The sequence below is a fragment of the Purpureocillium takamizusanense genome, chromosome 4 (assembly GCF_022605165.1).
Source record: "Purpureocillium takamizusanense chromosome 4, complete sequence".
Lineage (NCBI taxonomy): Eukaryota > Fungi > Ascomycota > Sordariomycetes > Hypocreales > Ophiocordycipitaceae > Purpureocillium > Purpureocillium takamizusanense.
Genome location: NC_063071.1, coordinates 2681679 through 2694499, shown reverse-complemented (window position 1 = coordinate 2694499; position 12821 = coordinate 2681679). Strand labels below are relative to the sequence as shown.

General features: G+C 56.7%; 4 protein-coding genes across 4 annotated transcripts; 3 read left to right on the top strand and 1 right to left on the bottom strand.

The window, feature by feature from the left end:
- Nucleotides 1-294: 294 nt before the first annotated feature.
- JDV02_005469 (uncharacterized protein) lies at nucleotides 295-1264 on the top strand (the record flags this gene model as incomplete). Its single annotated transcript, XM_047986773.1, has 2 exons — nucleotides 295-343; nucleotides 441-1264. The coding sequence occupies 2 exons, from the start codon at nucleotides 295-297 to the stop codon at nucleotides 1262-1264; spliced, it is 873 nt and encodes a 290-aa protein (XP_047842756.1).
- A 212-nt stretch (nucleotides 1265-1476) lies between these two features.
- On the bottom strand, nucleotides 1477-3859 carry JDV02_005468 (Formaldehyde transketolase; the record flags this gene model as incomplete). The annotated part of the gene is made up of 4 exons (XM_047986772.1): nucleotides 1477-2229; nucleotides 2292-2453; nucleotides 2518-3637; nucleotides 3693-3859. The coding sequence occupies 4 exons, from the start codon at nucleotides 3857-3859 to the stop codon at nucleotides 1477-1479; spliced, it is 2202 nt and encodes a 733-aa protein (XP_047842755.1).
- Nucleotides 3860-8907: 5048 nt separating this feature from the next.
- Nucleotides 8908-10236, top strand: JDV02_005467 (uncharacterized protein; the record flags this gene model as incomplete). The annotated part of the gene is made up of 1 exon (XM_047986771.1): nucleotides 8908-10236. The coding sequence occupies one exon, from the start codon at nucleotides 8908-8910 to the stop codon at nucleotides 10234-10236; it is 1329 nt and encodes a 442-aa protein (XP_047842754.1).
- A 488-nt stretch (nucleotides 10237-10724) lies between these two features.
- On the top strand, nucleotides 10725-12716 carry JDV02_005466 (uncharacterized protein). Its single transcript, XM_047986770.1, has one exon. The coding sequence runs from the start codon at nucleotides 10746-10748 to the stop codon at nucleotides 12711-12713; it is 1968 nt and encodes a 655-aa protein (XP_047842753.1). The 5' UTR covers nucleotides 10725-10745; the 3' UTR covers nucleotides 12714-12716.
- Nucleotides 12717-12821: the final 105 nt, after the last annotated feature.

Below are 12821 nucleotides of genomic sequence, written 5' to 3'. Positions count from 1 at the left end.
GTAACTTTGCTCCATAGCTGTGGCCCTGACGCCAGGGCGGCGCCTGCCCGCATGATAGTGACGCGAGAGTTTGCTCCGGCGCAAAGATGCTGAAAGCCACTCGGCTGCGTCGAGTGGCACGTCACTGATCTGCGAATTTTCAAACTTTGGCTCAGGGTGTGATTCACCGCAAGACTTTTCTCTTCAAATGGACACGTCAATCATTTACCCCAGTGACATCAGGTATATAATGGCCCTTGTGCCGAGGAGTCTTCCTTCTCTCGCTTGGTGTACTTGCCCTGAGCAACTGACACCATGTCTACTGGCTCTCCCAGCGATGCGGTCTCTGCTTCTTCACAAATAGGTACGTTCCTTTTTCTTTCTGTTTTCTTTTCATATGACGTATAGACTAGGTAGTGTGTGTGTGTATGTGCTGCTACTGACGCCGTTGGCCACTCAAGACGGCCTTTTCCGCGAGGACACTCCCCGGCCAGACCACAGTCTCCCACTCCCCGGGTCCCCAGAGCAGCCCAGGAGCGCCCAGCAAGTGTCCCCGGAGTTCGTCTCGATACCACTGAGCGACGACTCGGTGGGTTGCGGCTCCGATGGGTCCGAGGCGTGGGTGTTGACGGACTCCCCTCGACCCGTCCAACAAGGTACGGGCGGCGCCCAACCCCCATCGGAGACTGACGACGGCCGTAAAGCAAAAGGAGTGGCGACCACCGAGGCCGACGCCACCGGCGAGGCGCCGTGCGAGTTCGATGACGCCGGCGTCGAGTACGTGTGGTCATCGACGTCGAGTCTGGACTGGGAAAACGGCCCGTTCGACTACGAGGTGCCCTTCGAACGGCCGCTGCTGCACGAGATGTACCGGTTCGAAATCGAGTACCCCCGCGCGGCGCCCGTCATCCGCGCCCTGAGGAGCCTCCCGGGCCAAGCGCAGCGCGTCGGCACCGCTGCCACCGCCGCCGCCACCACCGCGGCGTCTACCGCGGTTCAGTCGGTTCAGGGGGGCGAGGTGTCGACGACGGCGCGAGAGCAGGCCGGGCAGGCTGCGCGCTACATCATCCGCGAGGTCGGGCGGTTGGGCGAGAGCATGACGGAGGGCGTCCGCCAGACGGGCCAGGAGCTGTCGCACGCGGTGGCGAGGCAGTGGCCGGTGCTGGTGGTCCTCCTGGGGAATCGTTGGTTGGAGCAGATCGCGGAATTGGCCTACGAGGGGGCGACGTCGCTGCCGGGTTTGGAGCAGCATCATAGACTCACCAGGGGCTTGACTCGGCGATGAGACGGGAGTTGAGCAGGCGTTTTTGATTTGAATGCTTTATGTAGCACTGGTTTAGTGTTTTGCATACGATACCCGGGGAGATTGTATTACATGTACTCCGGTACCAGATGTATACGTGGCACGTGCTTGTTTCTATATATATGGCCGAAGATATATTCATGCGTCTCCTTGTTATGAGGATGGTGATGGCCTCAAGGTATGCTACGAAGTAGTCAATGGGGGTGTCGCACAGGGTTCAGGTCGCGAAACTCTCCTCGCAAGCTTTCCACCCCGTCTCTCCTCACGAGCTCTACCAGTTTCGCCACTTCGGGCGCAATAACGTCCTCGTCGAAGCCAAAGCACTTGTACGCATCCTTGCCAGGCAGACTCTTTCCAAACGTCGACATCGTGAACCCCGCGTCGGCATAGCGCTCCCACCCGTTGACGGCGTACGCCTCGATGACGACCCGCGGTGCGTTGCTCCTGTACTGCAGCGTCTGGCGCTTGTACTCGACGGGCTGGGCGTCGAAGAGGCGCTGGCACGGGAACGATACGACGCGTGCCCTGATGCCGAATCTTTGGCGGAGCACCTCCCGCGTCTTGACGGCGAAGCACATTTCCGCGCCGACGCCGATGAGAGTCACGTCTGCGCCGCCGTTGGTCTCGTCCTCTTCGATGAAGATGTAGGCGCCGCGCTGCACGCCGTCGCGGCTCGAGTGCTGCGGGTACTGTTCCACGGCCTGGCGGGAGAGGGAGATGATGGACGGCGTGTCCCGAGCGCCGAGGGCGGCTGTATACGCGCCGGCGACCTCTTCCGAGTCACAGGGGCGGATGTAAAGTACGTTGGGCATGGCGCGATAGAGCACGGCGAGCTCAATGGGTTGGTGTGTCGGCCCGTCTTCGCCGGTGCCGATGGAGTCGTGCGTCGCTATGTGGATGGCTTGGAGGCGTTGGAGGGCGCCCATGCGAACGCCTGGGGCGGCGTACTAATCCCAATATCAGATCCTGGTACGCTTTATCTTGGTTAACACTAAGGGGGAATCCTTACGATGTAGAACATGAAGAAGCTGGATGTAACGGGCAGAAAGGTGCCTTTGTTAAAGGCAGCTAAGCCGTTGGAGATGGACGCCATGGCATGTTCGCGAACTCCCCAGTGTATATATCTGCCAGCATAGTCGCCATTGATGCCGCAAGATGTTTGCAGGCCGGGCTGTTGCGCCGTCAGTATTTCTGCTGGCAATTCGTGTTTGTGTGTGCCCAGGGACATGGCCTACATGCTGAAAGTCGACCTTGCCTTTCCAAATCATATTGACAGAGGGCGACAGATCCGCTGTTCCGACCATGAAGCTGGGCAGGCTCTCCGCAAGGGGATTGCACACGAGGCCAGACGACTTTCGTGTTGGTGTCGGCGATGTAGGGAAGTCCTCCTTGCGCGGGATGAGCGTTGTCCAGTCTTGCGTGAAGCGCCCCTCCACTCTCGCCATGAACTCGGCGTGAAGATCCGGATATTCCTTGGCGTATTCTGTAACCATTTTTTCCCAATCCCGTTCCAGTTCCTCGCCCCTTGGTATCATCTCGCGGAAGAAGCCATACACTTCGTCGTGAAGGACAAAGTGCTCGTCCGGGTTCATGCCAAAGGCCTGCTTGATGCTCCTGACGTCTTCTGCTCCGTACGCCGCGCCGTGGGCTTTGGCGTCACCCGCGACCTTGCTCCCAATGCCAATTACTGTGCGAACGTTGATGAAAGTAGGCTTCTTCGCCGAGGCCTTGGCCGTGAGCAGCGCGTTGACGATACCTTCGACATCGTAGCATCCATCTTCAACGTTGAGTACGTCCCATCCACATGCCCGCATTTTCGCATCCACGTCCTCTGTGTTGCACAGATCGACGCTCCCGTCGCAGGTAATCTGGTTATTATCGTAGATGACAACAAGGTTATTCAGCCTCCAATGGCCAGCAAGTTGGATCGCCTCGAGAGCGACGCCCTCCTGCAGACACGCATCGCCAATCATGCACCATGTCGTATTGTCGACGAGGCTAAGTCCCGACTCCGGCCGGTTGTACGTAGCGGCGAGATTCTTCGTCGCCATGGCCAGACCGACCGCGTTCGCGAGACCCTGGCCAAGGGGTCCCGTCGTGACCTCGATACCCGGGTGCTCAATCTCCGGGTGGCCGGGGCAGAGTGAGTCGCTGCGGGAAGAGTGGTACGACTTGAGCTGGTCGAGGGTCGTGGCCGGGTAGCCGGTGAGGTGCAGGAATGTGTATTGGAAGAGGCACGTGTGGCCGTTGGAGAGTACGAAACGATCGCGGTTGAAGAAGTCGGGGTTGCGGGGAGAGTACTTCATGGCGTATTTCCAGAGGGCAATGCCAATGGCCGCCATGCCCATGGCGCTCCTGGAACGGTCAGGATTTTGGTATACATGACCAGTGAGGCCTGAGAGTCACGTACCCGGGGTGACCGCCATTGAACTGCTGGCACAGGTCGGCAATGAGGCACCGGAACTGACGCAGAACCAAGTCTATCACCTTGTCATGCTCCTTGCTGAATCGGTTGATATCTTTCTTGACATCTATGAGGCCGTCCTGCGACTCCGCATTCACGCCAGTGGGCCCCATTGTTATGCTGTACGAGACATAGAAACTTCAAATCTGCGAAGAGGATGTTAAAACACACCTTAGAATCTTGAATGGTTAGTTAAAAAGATAATTAATACTTAGTTAGTGTTAAGAAGGGTTTTGAAGCCGTGCTGCTCCTCTACTATCTAGTTATAGTCACGTAAGGCCATGGTTGATTTCCCTGATCGATCCATTAGGCATTCCGGGAATGACTGGGTGGCGCGAAGTCATACTGAATTCCGAAAGAGGCAATTTCAAGCGCCTCACCACGAGCCGCTAAAGTACTATACGCCACTCGAACTTATCCCAACTGTCCTGGACGGATATACACGTGATGCTGAAGTCCCGGCCTGACGATAGCTTTTGAATCACCTAGGGTTAATTTAGGTCTCTCCGAAGGTGTCATATTGGGAACATGAGGTTCGTATCATGGATAGTACGCCCAGCTCACATGCTCATCTATTGCACCATTGAGTTTTGTTCGCTGCCTGTCTACACCTGGTCTATTATCCGAAATACTCTCTTTTGTTGAAACAGATTCCGATTGCCTTTGACCAATGTATCCGTCCGGTGTGGAGACGGTTCGGGCTCTCCTCGCAACTGGAATAGGGAGTCTCAGAGATGATGAGCTCCCTGCTGGCATGGTCTGCTTCATAAATTGAAGACTCCGGCACCATGTTGAAATCCGTTCCTCGTCGTAGGTCTAGGCAAATAAATGCCGTGCCGTACGGCTGCTTCCACACATATACCATGAACAGCCCACAGCTCATCATGGTCCTCAGTGCTACTGGCACATCGATTGCGAAACCGTCATCCGACTTGCGCATGAACAAAATATTATGAGGTCCGCGAGTCTGCAAGAAGGAAAACTGCTCGTCCTCGAAAAGCCTGATGAAGATATGCTGGGCGTTGATCCGGGTCACCGATGACAGCTCGGAGAGACTCTGACACAACACACGCCCGTGCACAAAATCATTCCAATACCACGACCTAACACGTACACTCTTTCCGATTAGCATGACAAAAGCGGCAAGAATCCATGAAAAAGACGCTAAATTGAAGGGATCGACGCCTGAGATGCGCGTGCCGACAGTGAGTCCCATGACGATGCCCCCACCCACGAGCGAGGAGCACAGAAGCATGAGCGCTGCAACATATATTTTGCAGTTCACCATAACTCCTTTCTCCTGTATGATCCACGTACTCATTCTAGAACTCGCTGCTTCCAGCTCATGGGTGTGTTGGACGGCCTTTTGGATGTTGAAATAGGAGTCCAGGCGGCTAAGTTTGAATTCATGTAAGTTTTCTTTCGGGTGCCAGCTGAGGCAGATTTCCACGACAGCACTGTCCCATTTGGACACAGAATTGTAATATACATTATCAATCTCATGTTTTCCAGTCGATCTGATGCACTCGGCAAGGGTGCGCGCGGCTCGGGGCTGAGAAAGCATGAGAGGGACGAAAACACTGATGACGTCGCAAATAGATTGAAGCGGTGTTCGACTAGGGATTGGAGCGCAGTCCTTGCGATAGATATCGTGATTGTCTTTAATCAGGACTTGTATGTAGTATGATCTCGGACATCTGACAAAGCCAGGTTGTTGCATTGCCGATGTGCTTTGGTTTGAGTCTCCGTTGGTCTGGACGCGACTTGATGTAGATGCGTCCGCGGCGCCGGCCCCTCGCGTACCGAGTCTCTCATGATTGCTTTCTTGGCGTTTTAGTTCATCAAACAACTTTCTAACCATTAAAATTGCGCCGCAGGCGTAGTATACCATGACACTGTCCGACGAACCAGTGAAGTTTCGATGCCCGTCCTGGAATATCATCGTTGGCGTACGAGCAAATGTCGTCCTGTATACAGCTGCAGAGGCAGTGTATTGTTCCCATCTGCTGGTATATTTTGGTGGGCGCAAAGAAAAGAGCACAATGCGTAATAGCTCAAGAATGGTGTACTGGTATAGCGTCGTGTGCAAGTAGTATTGTGCCTCGATGGCCATCCGTAGTGTTTGCCACTTAGCTGTACGGGAAACTCTCCCCCTATGCCGTGCAGAAAGCATCGGCAATAGAGATTCTTCGTCGGCGTCAATGATAGCTTCATTGGAATTGATCCTGTCATGTTGCAAATCGATGTCGACACATTCTCTGCCGTTTTTGAGCGAGGTTCGGGCACAAAGAAGCGGATTCACCGACACGACTTTCAGTTTGGTCGATATCTTCGCCAGCTCCGAGATAAAATGCGCGGGCCGTCCGTCATAAACATCACGAAAGATAACAAACACCAAGGTCGCAATTGCTGAAATGCAATAGTCAATGAAGGCGTCATAATCCTCCTGGAGGAAAGGGTCCTCCGCGACACAGTGGGCAATGGGCTCTGTAGCTTGGGTTTCCATAGACTCAAGGTGATTCAGGCTTCGTAACCCTATTTCGTGATTGTAGAGCTCCTCGTATTTGTTGGCGAGTGCAGCTTGCGAATCGCACACGATCACATTCATGGCGTCCCACATACGGCCAGTGAAGCTCGACATGGTCTCGAGGGCCTCTGAATAGTTGGCAAAGACCTCACTTCCTCGTACAGTCGCTGGGCGGAACAGACTCGTAGATTCAGCTTCGTTCAAGTCCATCAGTCGCGAGACCTCTTGAGCCCACAATTGTGCTTGGCGTGCCGCAGAAATGCCGTGCAAGGTCACATCGTCCAGATTTGGGAGATCCCGGACTGTAATGGCCCGGGATATGTTAGTTACAGCGAATGCTTGGTAAGCCGTAGTCTCTCTGAGAATACTTTCGCGGTCCCAGAAATCCTGTTCATATGCGGATAGGTCGAAGTTCGGATAGTCTGAATGATTGTCGGCATCCATGCTGGCAGCTTGTGCAGGCGGAGGAGGTGTGCTTGCGACTCCGGAGTCAACAGTCTCAAGCGGGATCTCGTGCGTTAAGTCCATTTTGGCCATCAAGAGGAGGGAACGGTGCTACTGCAACGGGCGCGAATGCGATGCGCGAAACAGGAGCTGTGGGGGAAAAAAGGAGACGCAGCGCTGAAGATTCCGAATCTCGCTCGGAAAGCTTTTGTACTAATTATGTGGTACTTAATAGCGTACGGAGTAGAGTCTTGAATGAAGTAGCTGGCTTGCCGTCATGCTATCTAACGCTGCCCCTTTTCTTCCATGCGGCTGAGCTACGCCACCTAGTATATGCTGCAGCCAACACAGCGTTGTACTCTGCCAGGAGAAACATGCAGGTCCTAAGCCTTCGTGCAGGTCTAGTTACGAGTATCCTTATATCTAAATACTAGCGTTTCAATCTTACTCAAGTCGCACCGTGCCTGAACGATGCGTGCCACACTATCCCTGTACGCAACTCGCGATGCCTCCAATTGCCGTCGCAGCCGAGCAGGTAGAACAAAAAAAGAAAGTGTGCTCGTGAGATTGGGGTTGGTCTTGGACCTGCGGATCCGACTATTACTTGGTTAGGAAACGAAGGAACGTTCGAATCTTCATGTTGCTGAAACGTTGCTGAGCCGTGAACTGGGGCCATGCTCATCTCCTCAGATGTTCTCTCTTCAGTCATTGACCCTTAATCTGACCCGTACAACTCAACTTGAAAGCCCATACTCTAATACGAAGAGCTCCATCGCGACTCAATCATGATTCGTCGCGTACCTGCCTGAAGACTGTCATGGTCCCCTCCATCGTCCACGATCCCGAGCGCCCCTTACATCGGATCCCTGCAACACACCAGACACTGTCAGCCGCCACCACGGTCCTACCCGTCTTCTGCCTCACCGGCAAGACGGTCGTCATTCCGAAAGGCGGCCGGGGCCTCGGCCATACCATGGCAAAGGCCCGTCGTCGAGGCGTGCCGCGGCGTCGCGTGCCCTGGACGTGCTACCATCTCCAGACCATGAATGGACAAGAGTCGACAAGGCCGCCGGAGCCACCATCACCAACGCCACCACCAACAGGACCTTTATTGCGTCGCACCGCATCTGCGATGCCACAGGTAACGACACAGTTGTGGGGGCCAGTCAGCGTCCCCGACATTGCGGCTGAAGCGGAGGCGCAAGGGGCGCCGCTCTCGGGTCCTGCATCGCCTGCCCCGGCTTCCAGTAGCAGACGCAGGCGCTGGGAGGGAGACGCACATACCATCCCCGGTTGCCGGCCTTGACAGGCTGGCGCGGGGGGGGCGGCACGGGGCGCGTTCCGCAAGCGCAGGCACACGGCGGCCGGGGATGTTGCCTTGAGCTGCCGGCAAATCGTCCAATATATTACAAATCGGGTGAGTCGAATTGAAACGCGGGAGACATGTATGTGCTGTGAAACCGTAGGAGAATCTGACCGGTGAGCTGATGGTGGTGATGAGATGAGCAGGGCCTCACATGCACGGCGTTCTAGAACTCGAGCGAGGCGGCCGTGCAGCAAGTGTCCCGGCCCCTCGCGAAGTGATGGGTCGAATACGACATCCGCGTCAACACGATATTCCCCTGGTGTAAGCGGTGACTGACTGACCCCCTTTACTCCGAGTTCGACATAGTGCCATCGGCACATCCTCTGACCTCGGCGGCTGGGACGAACGGTCATGACAGACCAGTTGCTCGCAGAAAGCCCCGATGTCAAGGACGAGTGGCTACCAGAGTCGCTGCTAGGCAGACTCGGGTCACCAGAGGGCTTCAAAACGCTAGCCGCGTGTCTGCCTTCACTTGGCACATGAAAACGGTTATAGGAAGAGCGAGATATCGTGACCTCGAGCTCTGACCTCACACGGCGTGGCACCGCCGCTCCCTCGCACACCATAGCAATCGATCACACAAGAATCATCAATGTGCGAACCTTGAATCGTGCCAAACCATTGAGACGGTCATTCTAGCCTCAAAATGTTGCTGCGGCTGAGCTTAGCGGCGTGGATCGATGCTTGACCTCTCTGTGTGCCCAGCGTCTGGAGAGGCTCATTCATCGCTTCGTGGCTGCCTTGGCAGGCTCCAGCTCAAGAACTCATATAATATCCCAGGGCATCACCATCGTAGCAATCACTGCATACCTACTTGAAGCGCAATGGACAAGCTGCAACTATCACAGGACGGTGCGCAACGGCTGGCAAGGGCGGGCCTCCACGACAGCATCGTCGGCTGCCTCGTCGGCTCCGCGCTGGGCGACGCCATCGGTCTCTACACCGAGTTTCTATCCGGCGAAATGTCAACAACGGCGTATCCGTCGCGCAAGTTCATCCTGTCTCCCGCGTCGCAGGCGACGCCCTTCCGCAGGGACTCGCACCGAGGGCCGCACCAGCCGGGCGACTGGACCGATGACACCGACCACACGATGCTGCTCCTGCTCTCGTGCTTGCACGGCGACCTCAAGGCGCTGGACCCCAAGGACCTTGCTGCAAGGCTGCACACGTGGGTGCAATTTGGCTTTCTCCCGCTCGACACGCTTCCGCTGGGCCTGGGACGCACGGTGGGCGCCATCGTGAGGACAAAGACGTATCTCGACGACCCAGAGGGTACTGCGCGGCGGCACTGGGTCACGACCAAGTATAATGCGGCACCGAACGGCAGTCTGATGCGGACGCATCCGTTGGGGCTGGTGTGTCTGGATAAGAGCGTCGAGGAGACATTTGAGCTTGCCGCCGCATTCTCAGGCGTGACGCACGTCGATCCTCGCTGCGTCGTCTCTTGTGCTATTGGCACCGCCCTCGTGCGTGGCCTGGTATTGCAGGAGGTGCGTTCCGAGGCAGACATTGACAGCATGGTTGACACGGCCATCAATTGGTACGCTAGGTATCAGGAGCGGGCGCTGCAGAGCGACCCAGAAAGGCACGACGAGCCGAGTCTCGACACTGCGGAGCTGAAAAGGCACATCAAGGTTGCATACCTCGAGGACTTGGAGCTGGACGACAGCTGCAAGATGGGCTACGTCTACAAGACGCTCGGCTCGGGCCTGCATCTCCTCCGCCTCGCCATGCGCGGCACCTCGAACGGTACGCTCACGTCCCGCGCGTCGACGTTTGAGCCGCTCATCACGGACCTCATCATGCTCGGCGGCGACGCCGACACAAACGCCTGCTTCGCCGGCGCGCTGCTTGGCGCATACCTGGGCTATGCGAACCTCCCCGCCCACTGGCGCGAGGGGCTGCGGCACGGCGCGTGGTTGATGGGCAAAGCGGAGGGCCTGTGCCAGATGCTAGGCGTCGCCGACGGCGGTTATGTCGGATCGGCGGACAAGGAGACGGCGCGGGACGGCGGGCGAGGCGGCATGCCGTCCGAGGCAGACATGGAGAGGAAAGTGATGGTGCTACAGGCGTGGATGGCGGAGCAGGAGCAAGAGGCGAAGAGGAGGGTTACCAAGACGGAGGACAAGAAGTGGTACAAGTGGAAGAAATGAAGCAGATGGTGGAATGCAGGATGACGAGGACGAACAGTTGGCCTTGTGATGATTTGATGATCTGGCAGCCTGGCTCGTCGCTGTGGAGGGTCGCTTGGACATTCCCGTTTGGGTTGCGGTCAGATTGCCACCTCACCTGCTTCCGCCGATGTCGCTGCATCTACAGCCTGTCTTATGTCCTCCACGCCTGTCTTTTCCCGAGTATGGCTTGACAGCCAATATGTACATCTCGTCCGTACCGTTGCCTGACAATCAAGTATCGATATGCTACTAAAGTATCAAGGGCGATTTTTCCGCGAGCAAAATCACGGCTTTACGTGTAGCCCCGATGGTGCAGGCAGGCACGCGCGGGTGCCACTCCTTCCTTACACCCACTGTATCCAAAACAGGAAGGAAGCGCCAGCAAGCCGTGATCTCTGGAGCGGCTACGCCTGCCGTAACCGCCCGCTTTCCCTTTTGTCTAGACTCTCCAGCATCACTATCACCGTGGCCAACGTCGCGACGTCGGTATGGACTCCTCGCCGTCCGCGTCCGGCTCTGCGCCCGCCAAACGAATTCGTACGCGCACCGGATGCCTCGCGTGTCGTCGCAAGAAGCGCAAGTGCGACGAGCGCCGCCCTTCTTGCGGCGCCTGTTGCCGTCGCGGCCAACCCTGCGAATGGGGCCTCCGCCTCACCTTTCGCGCCGAAAACGCCCGCTGCCTCGACGGCTCGCACCCGTCCATGGCTCGGACGAGAAGGCGGCCTCCGAAAGGATATCAAATTCTTGACGTCACGTCCAACGTGATTCGCGGCTACAAGGTCCTGTCGCCGCCGCCGGACCAGCTCCGCATCTCGCCGGAAGAGTGCCAGGATGGGCGTGGGGACGCAGATACTCACATTCTGGTCACTCCACCCGTTGCTTGTGACCAAGCCTCACCTTTTCCAACTCGTTCTCTCGATCGAGACACCAATTCCTGTCTGACCGCGACGAATGGCTCCCCAAGTACCCAGCGCCAGACCGAGAGCGCCGTCGCCAACCTCCTTTACTTCAGCCAAGGCGGGCAACAGTCGCCACCCCTGCCTATCGGCCTCGACGTTCCCGATTACTTGGACCAGCAACTCCAGGTTATTACTCCCGACGGAACAAGCTCTACTGAGGACGGCATCTTCCTCCCCGGCTCTGCCTACCACGAGCTGCATTCGACTTTGCGCAGTCATCTCATCCACGAAGTCAAGTCGAATGCCCCGACTCGCCAGGCGACCCCGAGACTCGAGCTCGACGACCATGATGGCTCCTCGCAAGATCAAGGCAAGGTCCCAGAATGTCCACTGGAGCTGCCCGCCTCCGTGGTCGAGGTGCCTTCCTTGCTGTCCAAGGAGGATGAGTGTGTCCTGTGGCGGAACTGGTTCGACACGGTGTCTCCTTGGCTCGACAAGTTTGACAACGATCGCCATTTTCAGCAAATCCTTCCTACCATGGCTCCTGACCACCATCACTTGCGCTATGCCATTCTCGCGCTCTCTGCGCGTCAGATGGAGCTCAAGGAGAATACCTCGCCGACTGACCGATCTCTCGCTTTGTATCAACAGGCCATTCACCACCTTCTCCCACACCTTCCCTCGCGCAGCACCGCCGTCATTGCTTCGTGCGTGATTCTCTGTGTTCTTGAGATGATGAGTTGCTCTCCCAAGGCCTGGCAGCGTCATCTGGACGGCTGCGCCAGCCTCATGGAAGCCGTTGGCATAAATGGATTTGTTGGTGGTGTCGACCAGGCCCTGTTCTGGTGCTTTGCCCGCATGGACGTCTGCGGCGGCCTAATCTCTTCCGTTACTACGCTCATTCCCGTGTCGCACTGGGCATCCAATCTGAGCAACAGTCATAACGACCTCGATTCGGACGTGCACAGGTTTCGAGCCGTCCAAGACTTCACCAGCTGGTCCAACTATGCCGTCTACCTCACTGCCCAGGTGCTCGACTTGCTTGCTCCTCTGTCCGATACGGCCGCGTTGCACGTCGGAAACCGATCTGATCCTTCATTTCGGACGCGGTGGTACAAGCTTTGGCGCTATGTATCAGAGTGGCACGACGCCCGCCCGCCTCCACTGCTTCCCATCGTGACAATACCCTCGTCCGCCAAGTCCCCGTTCCCGACAGTCATTTTCTCCAACCCTGCCGCCATATCTGGAAACCAGCTCTACCATACAGCCGCCTTGCTCATGCTGCAGAACCAGCCACCAGGCGTGAGACTAAGTCCCCGACCACGCACCATCCTCTGGCACGCGCGAAGAGTTTGCGCCATCAGCATGTCTAATGAGCACCACGGAGCGTGGACAAATGGCATTCAACCTTTGTGGGTTGCAGGGCGGTGCATGAGCCACCCCGAAGAGCACCGAGCCATCCTGGAACTGCTTGACAAAATCGAGCGCAAGAGTGGGTGGAGGACAAAGTGGCGGGCGGAAGACCTCAAAACATATTGGGGAGACTTGGAGGAATGATGCTTGCGTCAACGCCGTCATGAATTCACTGATTATCGGGGAACATTTCTTTATTCAGGGGCAACGCTACCGGCTCAAACCACACGCCACTAACGGCGGCACTCTAAC